This window comes from Saimiri boliviensis, chromosome 2, assembly GCF_048565385.1.
Source record: "Saimiri boliviensis isolate mSaiBol1 chromosome 2, mSaiBol1.pri, whole genome shotgun sequence".
Lineage (NCBI taxonomy): Eukaryota > Metazoa > Chordata > Mammalia > Primates > Cebidae > Saimiri > Saimiri boliviensis.
In genome coordinates, this window is record NC_133450.1 from 36,828,651 (window position 1) to 36,845,351 (window position 16,701).

Here is a 16,701-nt window from a genome sequence, read left to right on the forward strand (position 1 = left end):
TACAGTGACCACTGATGGAGGTAAAACAAAGGTCTTACTTACTTTTGCATTGTTGTAGGCTGGATGAACAGCTGGGAGCGCCTGCTTGTCTCCAAACATTTGCCATTCAAAAGTCCTAAACAAATCTTCTCTATTTAGTTTAAAGGAATTTTTAAAATGAGAAGGCAAAGATAACTATAAGAAACCTGATCTTGAATTGCCTGAGGTGACTGTTCCACAATCTAATCAAGATAAGGTCTGATAAAAAGGTCTGAGGCTCTTGGCCCAAGCCAGGGCTGGAGTTCCAGGACCATATGCACATGTACGGGTAAAATGATCAGGGGGCAGAGAAGAGACTTTTCTAGGAATTCCTGACATGGGAGTCAACTGTGAATCTAAAACCTGTTGAAGTCCCAATGGAAGGGCATAGTCAGATTAGAAGGAAATAGCAATTAATTAATTAAGGTGAAAGTTTGAAAGAAAATTAGAATATTTTAACAGTCAACTTTATATGAAGTAGTTGAGTCTTCTTTACCTAGATATATTATGGGGATGAATACTGTGTTTGATTGGGGCACGGTTCCCTTAGTGCTGTAAAACAGAAGACATGTAAATCATCCTTCTACCAATAGTGATGAAACATGCTAAATAGGAATCAATATAATTGACTAAGCCAACACAGACCTGAATTTGCTGTACTGTAGCCCTCTGTGGCGTACAGAGTGGGGTTCATGGCAAAAACCTGTGTTTGCCACCCAGTGATGACTGCTGGAATTTGGGGCCAGAAAATTTCCAAACTGAGAGACATTTACTAGCTTACTATTAAAATTTGAGACTGTCTACTATGAAAATTTGAGACTGTCTTTATGACTAAAGGACATAAAATAACCTTTAAACTTGCAATACCCATTAATGTCTTGGATAATCAGAGAAATGCTCTAAAGGGGAAGGTAGTGCCCAGAAGAGCTCTATTATAAAATTGAAATAGTGCATATAGGATTATGCTATCAGAGAAACATAGGGGAGGTACTCACAAGTATGTAGCCACTTTTCCCTACGGCTGAATTTATAACCATCTGAGGCTGGTTCCTATGACCACTTGGGTCACTTGACTGATGCCCTGTAAATAGCTCAGCTCTCCACTGACCAAGAAAGATCTGCCTAGTTTATAGAGGGCAGTCCAAAGTAAACAAACAGCATCCTGTTTGGAAGGCTGCTACTTTGACTGAAGAAAGTAAAAACATATCAACTTGATGGGCTGAATTGCATGAAGTGTGCCCTTATGTTTGGGTTTTTACTAACTCATGAGCAGTGTCTAATAGCCTATCCATATAGTGAGGCAGAAGCTGAATAGAAAACCGACCTATGAAAGAAATGCCCATATGGGGTGTGGCCCTATGGAAATCACTCTGGGAGTTTAAGTGGGTGGAGTAAAGTAGCATATGTTGATGTTCATTGGAAGAATTCCCTTCCAGGGTTGGAAATTGATTAGACCCGGGAGGTAGACATCCCAGTATGCTTGCTTGATGTGGGCACTTGATCCCATGAGATCAGTAGACACCAGGGCACTGCAGCATGCCAAGATGGGCTGAATCCAGATATATTCATCTTGTACCCTCTGAGGCATAAAATGCCTATTCTAGCTTTCTGTCTGCCAACAAGACAGACAGACACCGCAGAGGGCTATGGGGCAGATTCCAAAGAGGAAAGACTCTGTACATAGCTAGTAAGTCAGACTGATGCTGGTAGCTTCTAGAGGCTCCTAGTGGGTCCTAACAGAAATAGACGTTTACTCTGAACTGGGTTTGGCTCAGCTGGTGGTAGATGCAAATGCTCAGAGTAGTATAAAAGGACCAGAACAGAAGATACTGGACCAATTTGGATTCCTGAGTCACATTTCTTCTGACTGAAGAACACATTTTCATCCTAAGTGTAATAACTTGATAGACAGTAGAATGGGTGCTTGAAATATTTGTTGTCTGAAGTTGGAAGAGATAAAGGCATGAAGGGCTGGCTTACATGCCTTCATGATTGTGTGATCACATTCAACATGGGGGAAAGTCAAAGAAAGGTCCCTACTAGATAGATAACTTCACTTTTCTAGGAAAGAAGGGGTTGGGAAAATGTGCTGATTTGATTTGACTTTTTTCTTTATGACTGTACTTTCTCTTTTCCCCTCACATAATTTCAACTTTCTTTCTTTCTTTTTTTTTCCCTACCAGATGCAGTAGTCTTAGGACCAGTGCTGCAATTGTGGGTACCAGAAGCAGAGGTGATTTCTAAGCAAGAAACTATAACTGTGGCTTTAGAATTCCTAAAGACCTGATGGGGTAGACCTTCCCTTTACCTTATCTGGCCAAATCAGGGTTGACAGTGAATGCAGTTGTATTACCTAGTGGGTTAAGACAGTCTACTGGTTTTTTACTTATACAGTCCTACTCTGTATGAATAGGAATAGACTACACCGGAGGAACTTGCTAAACTAGTATTAGCAATGGCAATCCAAATCAGCACAGAGGCCAAACCTTACAACTCTTTAAAAGGTAGAAAAGTTTGGGTATAAATAGAAGGAGGAATGGTAGCTGAGGGTAAAGGAATGAATGAATAGGTTATGTAGTAAGGGAAATAATACTGCAGTGGTATCTCCAAAGAGGTTCAGAACAAGAGATGACATTGTTTCTTAGCTCAACTGTAACAGATGCATGAAAGGATGAAGTCATACATTGCTGAGATCACTCCTATTTTTGGAATCCAACAAGCCTGCAAACCTGAGTAGCATCATTCTGGAAGGCATTCTGGTCATATGATGACGAACGAGCTAATTGTTAATGTCAGAGACAGACTAATAATGTGCCAGTATCTTTTGACTTTTATTTTTTAGGTTATGGCCAAGTGTATTGGGAAACTGATTTAAAGCCTTCTCAGGATATAATGTCAATAGAAAATAATTGGCCTGAGGAAGAACTGAACTTAGGAAACCATAAGCTAATTTCTTTTTTTTGTTGTTTTTTATTTTGTGAGAGGGAGTTTCACTCTTATTGTCCAGGCTGGAGTACAACGGCACAATCTTGGCTCACTGCAACCTCCACTTCCCAGGTTCAAGTGATTCTCCTACCTCAGCCTCCTGAGTAGCTGGAATTACAGGCATGTGCCACCATGCCCAGCTAATTTTTTATTTTTAGTAGAGATGCGGGTTCTCCATGTTGGCCAGACTGGTCTCAAACTCCCGACCTCTGATGATCTGCTCACCTCAGCCTCCCAAAGTACTGAGATTACAGGTGTGAGCCACCAAACCTGCCACTATCAGCTAATTTCTATGATACACAAACAAATCAACAGTGGCAGATCAAGGTGATAAATTAGTAAATTAATACAAAATTATGAAAATGTGTGTAATGGCTTTAGTGGATTAGTTATTTCTCTAAATCTATTCATACCCTACACTGCCTTGGCCAAGTCTTAGGTATATTCACACTAATACTACTGCTGTGTCTGTCACATAAATGCCATAGTAAATACAGATGCCCAGACAAACATGACTGTATTGCTATCCAAAAAAAAAAAAAAAAAAAAAAAAGCCTTGGTCAAAGGCCAGAAGGTAGCTTGTACGTAGAGTGAAGAATTAACAGTATCCAAAGAGAGTCTGAGGGTAAAAGTAGTTGCCTTAACTAACTGGAGATCTCTAGGTCCTCAGAATGTCATGTGTGACAGGAGAGTCTTTGTTTACCTGATGGCTTTGGCCACTAGACAGTCTAACTATATGACTTATAATGGGGACTTTGGGCCACGTGGTGTCAGTTCTGGAAGATAGCAGAGTATCAGTATCAGTCCAATCTCTGGGAAGTGCTAAAGACTAACGTTCATTCACATGGGCAAAATATAATAAACTGCAAAAAAATCTGGACATCAAAAATTCAGGTGAGCTTCTCTGATTGGCAGTATTGCAAGTATATTATCATTCATGGATGCCAGGAGAGTAAAGTATTCATGACTCTACAGGGAGAGGACAACAGAAGCTCTGTGTTTGGTAGTATTCCTGGACTTTGTCTAATGCACTTCTTCTCTTGGCTGATTTTAATCTGTATCCTTTCCCCATAATAAACCATAACTGTAAGTAAAATAGTTTTTATTCAGTTATATGTCTTTCCACTTAATTATTGAACCTGAGACTGACTTTGGGAATCCTGCAATTGGTATTAGAAGTGAGGGCAGTTTTGTGGAGTGCTCCAACTTTTTGGCTGGCTAACTTTCACAGCTGATCAAAAGTTCTTATACTAAACCATTCATATGTACAGGTGATTTACCTGAGATCCTTTCTTGCTACCTGGCAGGTTAATTATGAGCGTTTTCCCTCTGATTCCACATACAGGCCTGAAAGAAAAGAGAAAGCAGATGAATACTAAATTGCAATGAATGCCCAATTTAAATACATTAACAACAAAGAACAATCATTTTACTTTACATGAACAAGTGTTTTAGGAATAAAATTGTTATCTTAAGACATCCACTGCTTGCTATACAAGTTAGGCATTCTGGTTGAAATTTTTATATTATGGTTAGTATGGCAAATTGGAAAAAATGTACTGAATGTGGAATCAGAATAAATTACCTACTGTTGAGGAATCTGACAAAGGCTAATTACCTATTTTGTTTAACTTCAGCTTCTGAAGTTAGAAAATATATAAAATTATACTTTATACAATTGTAAGAGTTTGAGATAGTGCATTAAAAATGCCTACTGATATTTATGTTCAAAAGTCTAACACAAAAAGCACTTAAGATTTATATCTGAGCTCTTGCTTCTCAAGAAGTCTGTAAGCTTTAAAGTAAAACAACATTTTTCACAAGTGAATGGCAGAAGGAAAGAGGTTGGAGAGCTCATTCATTAATAGACCCATTGATAATTGCAGGCATTTTAAGCTAGAAAGGTCTTTCAGAGATAATTGTCAATTTCCAGGCCATATTTAAACTAACTAGTTTCTTAAGAAATAAAAAATGAAAAAGCAGTGGAAGACTGGTGTCAAGAATCAAAGGCCTAGATTTTCATATGAGAGCTGGAATTATGCTGTCACTAATTGGTTGTGTTACTTTGATTTGGTAACATTATCTCATTTTCATCATTTGAAAACAAAGAGATTATGCTATGTTTCAAATTTAAAGTAATGTAAGAATATTCTTCCCCAAATGTCTTATGATTGAATTTTCCTTTAACCCCTCTTATTCTCTGAAGTAACCTAAAACTGTCTTGTATTTTATTACTTTTTCTTCTGGTCCTATTTACAATCTGAAAGAGAAGGTTGCCATTTATTTACAACTTTCCATATATCTGAAAATGTTTACTGAATCAACTGCTGGCCTTCTTCTTACTAGAAAAACTATTCATTGTTTCATTAAAAACTTTAAGTCTACTTTCTAACCTTTAATCTTAATGGCATTTCTTCAAAATCTGTTTTAGTTTTGGCATTCAGAATTGGAAAAAGTACGTTGGTGACAAAATGGCACTGGGTAATTATATAGTTCTTAATATGTTCATATTTACTTAGGAATCTTGTTTTTCTTTCCAAACTAAAATTGTAGCTTTTTGTCAATATGATAGCTAATTATAACATTACCAGTAATATGATTGGAATGTCATTAATATTAAGTTCTTCATTCTCATATAAGTAGATCTAGCAATTTATTGAATAAATCTAAAATTTTAACTAAGAGCACAATAATCCCTCACAGAATACAATATTAGCTACATCAGGAAGTTTGTAGTACCTTTCCTCCTAAAAACTAGAAATATTACCATAACAGTTACTGCATATTATCCTCCCAACTTTTCTATGAAGGAAGGATAAATACAGTTACCTACAAAATATGGAAAAATAATTTGAACTACAAAGAATTTGACTGATACACGCCTCTGGGATCTTTGTAATTTTATACAGTAAGTTTATTTCATCTTGTGTTTATTAATGTCCATGACCTTATCCTTACTGTCATATCATTGTGACAATTTTATCTCATATTGTGAAATGTGTTGGATTTTATTTTCCAAGAAAGTTGTAACTCCCTCCATCAGAAGGTTAGTGGCAAGTGAAACTTAGTTAATTATTTTTATTCCAATTTTTGACATCAAAACCAGGCTTTTTATATCTCCAATAATACTTCACTTGCTCTAGGTTGATACCCTAGTAGCAGTGCTAATATAACCAACAGTTATATATAGACCACTATTTTTCTGTGTGTGTGTATGTATGCATATGTGATATAATTAAAGGTTTTGAAATATAGCCAGGAGATTGCATTTGTTTTTTTTTCCCATCAATTTTTTTGCCTTTTATTTTGGCAAAACATTAGATCAGAGATTTTTTTATTCTTTGTCATTTTCCTGATCTCTTTGAAGTGTTTAAATTTTGATATATACTTTTCCACCTATAGAATGTCCAGTCACTGCAAGAAAGTACTTCACCTCTATATAATGCTTATGATTAATAAAGTATTTTTACAAACATTATATCATTCAGTAATTTAAAAACTATATGCACCAAAGTTTTGGCATATTCTAATATTTATCAAACAGTTAAAGATCTGTGCTAAGTATTACTGAATAAATGCAACTCAAATCCTTAAGAAGTTTATAACTGTAAAATATGGAACATTAAAGCATATAAACAACTACAACACAAGATAGTAAATCGATATAAAGCACCATGGGTTAAAAAAAAGCAGTACATTTCTAGTTGAGGGCGTGAGGTAAGGCTTTATAGAAAATGAATCATTTGAGTGGCTTTATAAAGAAAAACATTTCAACAGATAAGAAAGAGTAGGGGGAAGGGTAAGAAAAAGAGGGCAGTTTGGTCAGGCATGGTGGCTGACTCCTGTAATCCCAGTACTTTGGAAGGCTGAGGTGGGCGGTTTGCCTGAGGTCAGGAGTTTGAGAGCAGCCTGGACAACATGGTGAAATCCCATCTCTACTAAAAATACAAAAATTAGCTGGGTGTGGTGGCAGGCATCTGCAATCCCAGCTGCTCGGGAGGCTGAGGTAGAAGAATTGCTTGAACTTAGGAGGTGGAGGATGTAGTGAGCTGAGATTGCACCATTGCACTCTAGCCTGGGTGAGAAGACGGACACTTCGTCTCACCGGGAAAAAAAAAAAAAAAAAAAAAAAAGGTCTGTTTAGGAGAAGGGGAAAAAATAATGCAAAAGCACAGAGTTATAAAAAAGCATCAAGTGCATTTTGAATGTACTGTCTCCCACCCGGCAAGTAACTACTTGCTTACTTATAGGGGAGTAATATGAGGTAAGGACCAGTGCAAAGATGTAGCTGTCTGATAAATCAGTATTTTTCAATTTGTGGTCTCTGGACCAGAAACATATACATCACATAAGAACTTGTTAGAAAGGCAACATTTCCCATCTTACCCCTACCCCTCCTCTCTCTTGCTGATCTACTGGATAAGAAACTATGAGGGTGTGTTCCAGTAATCTGTATCTTAACAAGTTCTCTAGTTGACCGTAATCCATGGAAAAGTTTGATTCATAAAAGTTTGTGCCTTTTGTATATGTATGTGCACACCTATGTTTATGTACATATATATGCATATATACATACCCACATACATAGAGACATATATATACATATGTGTGTGGGTACTGAATTACAATGTGAAGTACATTTCTTACTGCGGCATATGGTCAAAAATATTTGATAGCTACTGTTCTAGGGTATATAGCTAGAAGTACATTTTATGAGTCACAGGAATAAGCACATGTGCAGTTTTACTGTATAAGAGGAAGTCATTTTCCATAGTGTTTGTACCAATTTACATTGACATCAACACACTGTTGCTGCCTCTCCTGACAATGCTAGATGTCAGGGTTTTTCTTTTTTAATGTCTTTTGACCAAATAGATGACAGGTAAGTGATAAAGCAACTATAACAAAATGTTTAATAGTAGAATCTAAGTAGACTCTTTAAAGTATTTATGTAAAATTCTTTCAATTTGATATATGTTTAAAATTTTTCATAATAAAAAGGTTGAGATAAAGTTGTCTTTTTTTTTTTTTGAGATGGAGTCTTGCTCTGTTGCCCAGGTTAAACTGTAGTTGTGCGATCTCTGCTCACTGCAACTTCCGCCTTCTGGGTTCAAGTGATTCTCCTGCCTCAGCCTCCCGAGTAGCTGGTATTATAGGCACCTGCTACCATGCCTGGCTAATTTTTGTATTTTTAGTAGAGACAGAGTTTCACCATCTTGGCTAGCCTGGTCTCAAACTCCTGACCTTCTGATCCACCCATCTCGGCCTCCCAAAGTGCTGGGAATACATGCGTGAGCCACCACACCTGAACTAAAGTTGTCTCTTTAATTGTAATTTTAAACTTAAATCTAAACACTTTATTGATCATTTATGTATTGGCTTATTATTCTTGTACGGTTGGTGTATTTCCATCTCTTAGTACAGGGTGCCCCCAAATTATAAGCTTCTACAGGGTCAATTCTGTACTACTGTATAGCACCTAATACAGTATCTTGACCATTTAGACAGTTAAAAATCCATTTTGATCAAACGAGGAATGCTCATCTACTTGTGCTACAGTTACAATCTCTCCATCATGAAATAAAGAGTAAATATCAAATAAACCCTGAAATTTGGTCCATTTAAAAAAAATATACCTTGGGTTTACAGGACAGCAACTGATGTATCTTGATCTTGTATCTAACAAACTTGATGAACTCTACCATTACTTCTAAAAGACTACTGATTTTTTAATAGACCCCATGTAGTAATCATGAAGTTCTGTTTTGTCCTTTTCAAAGCTTGCATCATTTATTTCTTTTAATTTGTACAATACTGGACGGAATTATACTTGGACTGTGTCTTATTCCTAACTTTAAAGAGGATACTAAGAATATCTAATTATTAACTATATTTGCTTTGTCAAATTAAAGAGGTTACCTTCTAATCATTGCTTGTGAAGAGCTGTTATTTGTAAAAAGGTGTGGAATTTTATCAAATGCATTTTCTGCATCAATTGAGAAGGTCATATGACTTTTCTCCCTTAATCTGTTAATGTGGTGATTTATGTTAATCTATTAACCATCTTTGTGTCCTTGAGATAAATCCATTTTTATCTTGATGTATATTTAAAAAAATATACTTTTAGATTTGATATGGTAGTATCTTATTTTTGAAGTTTTCACGTCTATGTTCACAGTAAATATTAACCTACATTTTTCTACTATGATTTTCTAGTTTTGTAATAAGATTATTCCAGACTCACAACATGAATTGGGAAATGTTTACTTTTTACTACTCTCAGGAACAATTTAAATAGTATTGAAATAATTTGTTCCTTGACAATTGTATAGAATATCTCATTATTATTTGATTAAATAGACTTCAATTTTTTGTTGTTCTTTTTTTCTTTTTTCTTTTCCTGGCAACTTTTATTTAAAAATGAAGTATTTTTAAGAACAGTTTTGGATTTACAGAAAAATGTCTAAGATAGTATATAGAGAGTTCCCAGATACTCTGTACCATGTTTCCCCTACATTTAACATCCTCTATTATTATGGAACATTTGCTGGAATTAATGAGGCAATATTGGCACATTATTATTAACTAAAGCCCATAGTTTATTCATGCTTCTTACTTTGTTCTTAATACCCTTTTTCTGTTTCAGGATCCCAGCCAGATTACTAAATTATATTTAGCTGTCATGTCTCCTTATGCTCTCTTGGCAGTGACAGATGCTCAGGCTTTCCATGTTTTTGATGACCTTGACAGCTTTGATAAGTGCCGGTCAGTTTTTTTTGTAAAATGCCCACTTCTGGTTTTTGTCTGATATTTTCTGATAAGACTAGGGTTATGGGATTTTTGGAAGAAGATTATAGAGGTATAGAGTAATTTTAATTATTTCATATTACAGGTATATGCTATCAATCTGACTAATCAATGGTGACATTGATCTTGATCTCTTAGCTGAGGTATTTGTCAGATCTCCCCACAGCAAAGTTACTCATCCCCAATCTGCCCCCTATTCTGTACTCTTTGGAAGGAAGACACTGTGTGCAGTCCACACCTGAGAATTGAGAAGTTATGTGTCCATTCCTTGAGGGTAGAGCATCTATATAAATTATTTGGAAATCTTATGCACAGGAGATTAGTCTCTTCTCTCTCATGAATTAATTTATGCAAGAAGTTATTTGTATAAGCATGAACTCATGGATATTTATTTTATACTTTGGATTATAATAAAATAATTCTTATTGTGTCATTCAAATTTTTACATGTTTGGCCATTCGGAGATGTCAATTGACTCTTATGCCTCCTTAATATACACTTGCCAATGTGTGTTTTTGTTGTAGTTTGTTTTCTTAAGCGTGTCCTTACTTTTAAGCACTATGAGATATACAGGCTCATCTTGCATATTTCCTGCCTTGGTCCTAAAATCAGCCATTTCCCCAAGGAACCCAGGCTCCTTTTACTGGCAAATGGTAACAAAAACTAAGACTTCAGCATTAGTTATGTCATTTCATACTGGTATGTCATTTCTTTTAGACCCTCTCTGCTGACACAGCAAAGAAATATGTGTGTAAACTAACCTGTGTATATATACATAATATACATATTTGGCATGTAACCATTTGTATCTATGTTAAAGGTAGATAATGAATTCATACTGATGTCTCCAATTCTAATTTTTTACCTAAGATTACATGGATCATTCTAGCCTCTTCCTCTTGATTGTACATATGTAATTTCCCAATCCAACAGTGAGATACCTGTCTCTCATTACCTGTCATCCATTTATTAACTATTCAGTTCCAGTATACATATATATTAAAATCAGAGTTGTTAACCCATACAACTCTGTATAAAGTTGTATCATGGGATACAACTTTATCAACGAAAGTGCTTATGTGCAGTTGCTTTTACCTTTAGTCTTACTCCACTCATATCCAAAGTTATTTAGGTCAGTACCTTTCCCTTCCATCTGCTTCTATGAGGATGTTTCATTTATTTTGTAACACATTTAAATTCTCTTGGTAGAGTTCTTGTTGATTTCTGGGATCCATCAAATGCAATTTGCATTTATTAAGCATTCTTTGTGATAAATTTCTATGAGTTCTGACAAATATATAATGCCATGTTTCCGTATTTCTACTACTAGAGTATCATATCAAATAGTGTTACTGCTTTAAAAAATCTGCTGGGCTTGGCTGGACGCAGTGGCTCACGCCTGTAATCCCAGCACTTTGGGAGGCTGAGGCAGGCGGATAACCTGAGGTCAGGAGTTTGAGACCAGCCTGGCCAACATGGCGAAATCCTGTCTCTATTAAAAACACAAAAATTAGCTGGACGTGGTGGTACACGCTTGTAATCCCAGCTACTTGGAGGGCTGAGGCAGGAGAATCACTTGAACCTGGGAGGCAGAGGTTACATCAGATCATGCCAATGCACTCAAGCCTAGGAGACAAGAGCGAGACTCTGTCTCAAAAAAAAAAAAAAAAAAAAAAAAATCTGCTGGGCTTTATCCATTCACCCATTTCTTTCTTTTCAAAAACTGGGTAACCGCTGATCATTTTACTGTTTTTATAATTTTACTTTTACTACATTGTGATAAACTTAGAACCATATAGTATGTATTATTTTCACACTGGTTCTTTTACTTAGCAATACGCATGTGAGGATATCTTTTTTGGCAGCTTGATGGCTCATATTCTTTTATTATTGAATAAAAGCCCATTGTATGGACACACTACAATTTGCTTATCTATTTACCTATTGAAGTGCAACTTGGTTGATTCCAACTTTTGGCAATTATGAGTAAGGCTGTTATAAATATTCGCATGTAGATTTTTGTGTGGATGTAAGTTTTCACATAAATTGGGTAAACATCTAGTAGTTCTCTGTATATTTTGGATACAAGTCACTTTTATGGTATATGGTATAAGATAGAATAACTAGACAGAAAACTAAGAAGGATATAGAGAACTCAACAACACAAATCAACAGGATCTATTTGATATTTGTAGAACACTCCACCTGACAGAATAATGCACATTTTTTTTAACCAACATAGACTATATCTGGGACTATAAAATAAACCTAAACAAATGTAAAAGAACTGAAACTACAAAGTATCTTCTCTTACTACAATGGAAGCAAAAGTTGAAATCAATAACAGAAAGATAACAGGAAAATTCCTATACATTGGAAGTTAAGCCATAAACTTCTGAATAATCTATGGATCAAAAAGGAAACCTCAAGAAACTAGAGACTCCTGCAATGTGCAAGAAGGCTGGCTTCACTCCTCTCAACAGGACACCAAAGCAAATGAACAGCACAGAGATTATTGCTAAAAATATCCCAAAACTCAAATATAAAGATGAGATGTGGCCCTGAGGCCACAGAGAATTTAATAAACACCAAACAGACAGTAAGAGTATCAGACTTCCACATCCATGATGTACCTCTTCTCCATCCCACCTTGCACCACACATGTAGAAAATTTTCCTCCAACTTACTATTTTAAAACTGGAAAAAGTGAGATCAAGGTGAACAGCCAGCTCCCTTATCATTTTGCATTCCCTAGCAGTAGATCAGTCCCTGCCTTAACCCATGGGAAGCATCACAAGTGCCTGAAGGGACACATACACCTGAGGACAGGCAGAGACAAAGAGAGGAGGTTAGATTACTGTCCTTGACCCTCGAAATTCTGCTCTTAATCTTAGCCAAAGGAGATGCTACTTCATGACACCTGTTCAGCAGCACCACACTGTAGGAGGTGCATCCCACAGGTTCCCTGGGCATAAAACGCTGGCCCAGCCTTCCTACACTGGAAGGATATACCCTGTTTCACCTCCCTCATCTGAGAAGGGTAGCATTCTGATCATTTACTAGAGCTGAGGTGAACCTGGGGATAATGTGTCACCTAGAGCTAAAAATGAGGAAGTGGTTAAAAAACAAAAAAACCTCTATTATACCATGGAATACTACACAGCTATAAAAAGAATTAAACCATGTCCTCTGCAGCAACACAGATGTATCTGGAGGCCATTATCATAGACATATTAGTGCAGGAACAGAAAACCACATACTGCATGTTCTTACTTATAAGTGGGAGCTAAACATTTGGTACACATGGACATAAAGATGCAAACAATAGACACTGGGGACTACTAAGGTACAAGACAGGGAGCAGGGCAAGGACTGAAAAACAACCTTTTGTGTACTATGCTCATTACCTAGGTGATGAGATCATTTGTAGCACAAACCTCAGCATCATGTGATATACCCATGTAACAACCTGTACATGTACCCTTGAATCTAAAAGTTGAGATTATTAAAAAAAAACAAATACAAAAAAAGCAAAACAAGCCAGACAAAACACTGGAATGAATATAACTAATCCTCCAATGCAAAGATATGTACGTACATCCAAAAGAAACAATAGTAAACAGGAAACCATGATCTCTTCCCAAGTGGATAAAGAAAGGAAACAGTAACCACCCCTAATGAAACACCAATATGTAAACTCCCTGATAGAGAACTCAAAATAGTGGTTTTCAGAAAACTCAGTGATCTCCAAGAGAATACAGAAAAGTAATTCAGGAATTTATCATAGAAGTTTAACAAAGAGATTGAAATAATTAAAACCAAACATTTACCTTGGAACTGAGATATATATTTGTTCAACTGAAAAATTCATTAGAGGCTCTCAATAGTAGAATGGATCAAGCAGAGGAAAGAATCAGTGAGCTCAAAGATAGGCTACTGGAAAATACACAGAGAACAAAAAAGCAAAAAGCAGGAAGAGTAATGAATATCACCTGTAAGATGTAAAAAAATTACTTCAAAACAGCAAATGTAGAAATTATTTTATTGATGTTGAAGAGGGAATTGAGAAAGAACAAGGGGTAGAAAGCTTATTCAAAGAAATAATAAAACTTTCCAAATCTTGAAAAGGATATCAATATCCAGGTATAGGAAGGTTAGAGAACACCAAACAGATATGACCCAAATAAGACTACTCCGAGGCATACAATAATCAGACAATCAAAGGTAATGAATAGAGAATCCTAAAAGCAACAAGAGAAAAGAAGCAAGCAACATATAAAGGAGCTCTAACTTGTTTGTCAACAAACTTCTCCATAGAAACCGCATAGGCCAAGAGGGAGCAGAACAATATTTTCAAAGTGCTCAAAAAACAAGACAAACAAACAAAAAAGACCATCAAAGAATACCGTATCTAGCAAAGTTACCTTGCAAATATGAAAGAGAGATAAAATCTTTCCCAGACAAACATAAGCTAAGAGAATTGATCACAACCAGATCCATCCTGAAATGCTAAACAGAGTTCTTCAATCTGAATAAACAAGACTTAAATGCAAAAAAAAAAAAAAAAAAAAAAGGAAAAAAAAATAAAGGTATAAAACCCACATCAAAATCAAGTACATAGACAAACCCAGAATACTCTAATACTATAATTGTGGCATGGTATTATCCAATCATAATTCTAGTATGAAGCCCAATAGACAAATCGATAAAAAACAATAAGAACTACAACAACCTGTTAAGAGACAGGTAATATAAAATATGCAAATTTAGACAATCAAGAGGCTAAATGTGGGGAAGATGGAATTAAAGTATAAAAGATTTTTTTATCTTTTCAGTTTCTATTATTTTCTGTAATCTAAGATAAGCTGTCATCTTTTTAAAATAGCTTGTTATATCTTATAAACATCTTATAAATATCTTATAAAAAATATAAGATATTTTTTATAAGCCTCATGGTAACCACAATGCAAATACTTACAATAAATTAACTAAAAATAAAAAGCAACAAATTAAAAGATACTACCAAGGAAAATCACTTAAACCACAAATGAAGAAAGGAGTTACAAAACAGCCAGAAAACAAATGGCAAATGGCAGGAATGTCTTATTTATCAGTAATAACATTTAATATAAATTAACTCACTTATCCAAGAAAAAGACACAGAGTGCCTGAATGGATAAAGAAACAAGACTCAACTATATGTTACCTACAGGAAACCCACTTCACTTCTAAAGACACATACAGACTGAAAGTGAAGGGGTGAAAAATGATATTCCCAAGGAACTGGGGGCCAAAACAGAACAGGAGTAGTTATACTTAAATAAAATGGACAGGCCGGGCGCGGTGGCTCAAGCCTGTAATCCCAGAACTTTGGGAGGCTGAGGCGGGTGGATCACGAGGTCAACAGATCGAGAGCATCCTGGTCAACATGGTGAAACCCTGTCTTTACTAAAAATACAAAAAATTAGCTGGGCATGGTGGCGTGTGCCTGTAGTCCCAGCTACTCAGGAGGCTGAGGGAGGAGAATTGCCTGAACCCAGGAGGCGGAGGTTGCGGTGAGCCGAGATCACGCCATTGCACTCCAGCCTGGGTAACAAGAGCAAAACTCTGTCTCAAAAAAATAAAAAAAATAAAAATAAAAATAAAAAAATAAAATGGACAACAAATCAACAACTGTAAAAATAGACAAAGGAGGACATTACATAATGATAAAGGGGTCAAATCAGCAAAATGATATAACAATTATAAATATCTATCCACTGACCACTGGAGCTGCCAAGTATAGAAAGTGAACATTAATAGATCTTATGGGAGAGATAGACTGCAATAAAATAATAGCAGAAGACTTTAACATTCCACTCTCAGTAGTGGACAGATCACCTAAACAGAAAATCAAGAAAGAAACATCCAAATTAAACTATACACTAGACCTAATATGCTTAACTGACACTTACAAATCATTTAACCCAACTGCTGCAGAATACACATTCTTTCAGTTTATAGAACATTCTTCAGAATAGACAATATTTGAAAACACAAAACAAGTTGAAACAAATTTAAGAAAGCAAAAATCATATCTAGTATCATTTCTGGCCACAACGGAATAAAACTAGAAATCAATAACAAGAAATTGCGAAAGTACAGAAATATATGGAAATCAAACAACACACTCCCGAATGAAAGAAAGTAAAAAGGAAATTTTAAAAATTATTAAAACAAATGGAAAATGGAAACACAACATACCAAAATTTACGGGATACGGCCAAATCAGTACTAAGAAAGAAGTTTATAGCAATAAAGCTGTATAGAAAATAGAAAGATCCCAAATAAACGTCGTAATGGTGAACAGAAAAGAACTAGAAAAGCATAAACAAAAACCCAAATTGGTAGAAGAAAAGAAATAAGAAAGATCAGACCATAAATAAATTAAATTAAGACTTAAAAAATCACTAGAGAATATCAACAAAAAAACTTTTTTTTTTTTTTTTTCAAAAAAGATAAAATCAACAAACGTTTGGCTGGACTAAGAAAACAAAAAAGGAATCATAACCAACTGACACCACAGAAATGTACAGAATCATTAGAGACTATTACGAACCAACAAACTGTAAAACCCAGAAGAAAAGAATAAATTCCTGGACACACACAAACTACCAAGATTGAACCTAGAAGAAATAGAAAAAATAAAACAGGTAACAATATCAAAGCTATAATAAAAACTCTCCCATCAAAGAAAACCGCAGAGCCTGACTTTTTAAATGCTGAATTCTATAAAAAATTTAAAGAAGAAATAATACAAATCCTGATCAAACTTTAAAAAAAAAAATGAAGAGGAGGGGATACTTTCAAAGTAATTCTATGAGGCCAGCATCACTGACACCAAAACCAAAA

At 35.5% G+C, this 16,701-nt stretch overlaps 1 protein-coding gene across 15 annotated transcripts in view; it reads right to left on the reverse strand.

Annotated features, from left to right (window-relative positions):
* The window catches only part of GPHN (gephyrin), a 664,399-nt gene that overhangs the window by 267,550 nt on the left and 380,148 nt on the right, over positions 1-16,701 (reverse strand). For all 15 annotated transcript variants that reach the window (XM_003924444.4, XM_010335175.3, XM_010335173.3 and 12 more), the window contains one exon: positions 4,284-4,350. In XM_003924444.4, coding sequence (XP_003924493.1) covers positions 4,284-4,350 — 67 coding nt within the window. The remainder of the gene's footprint in view (positions 1-4,283; positions 4,351-16,701) is intronic.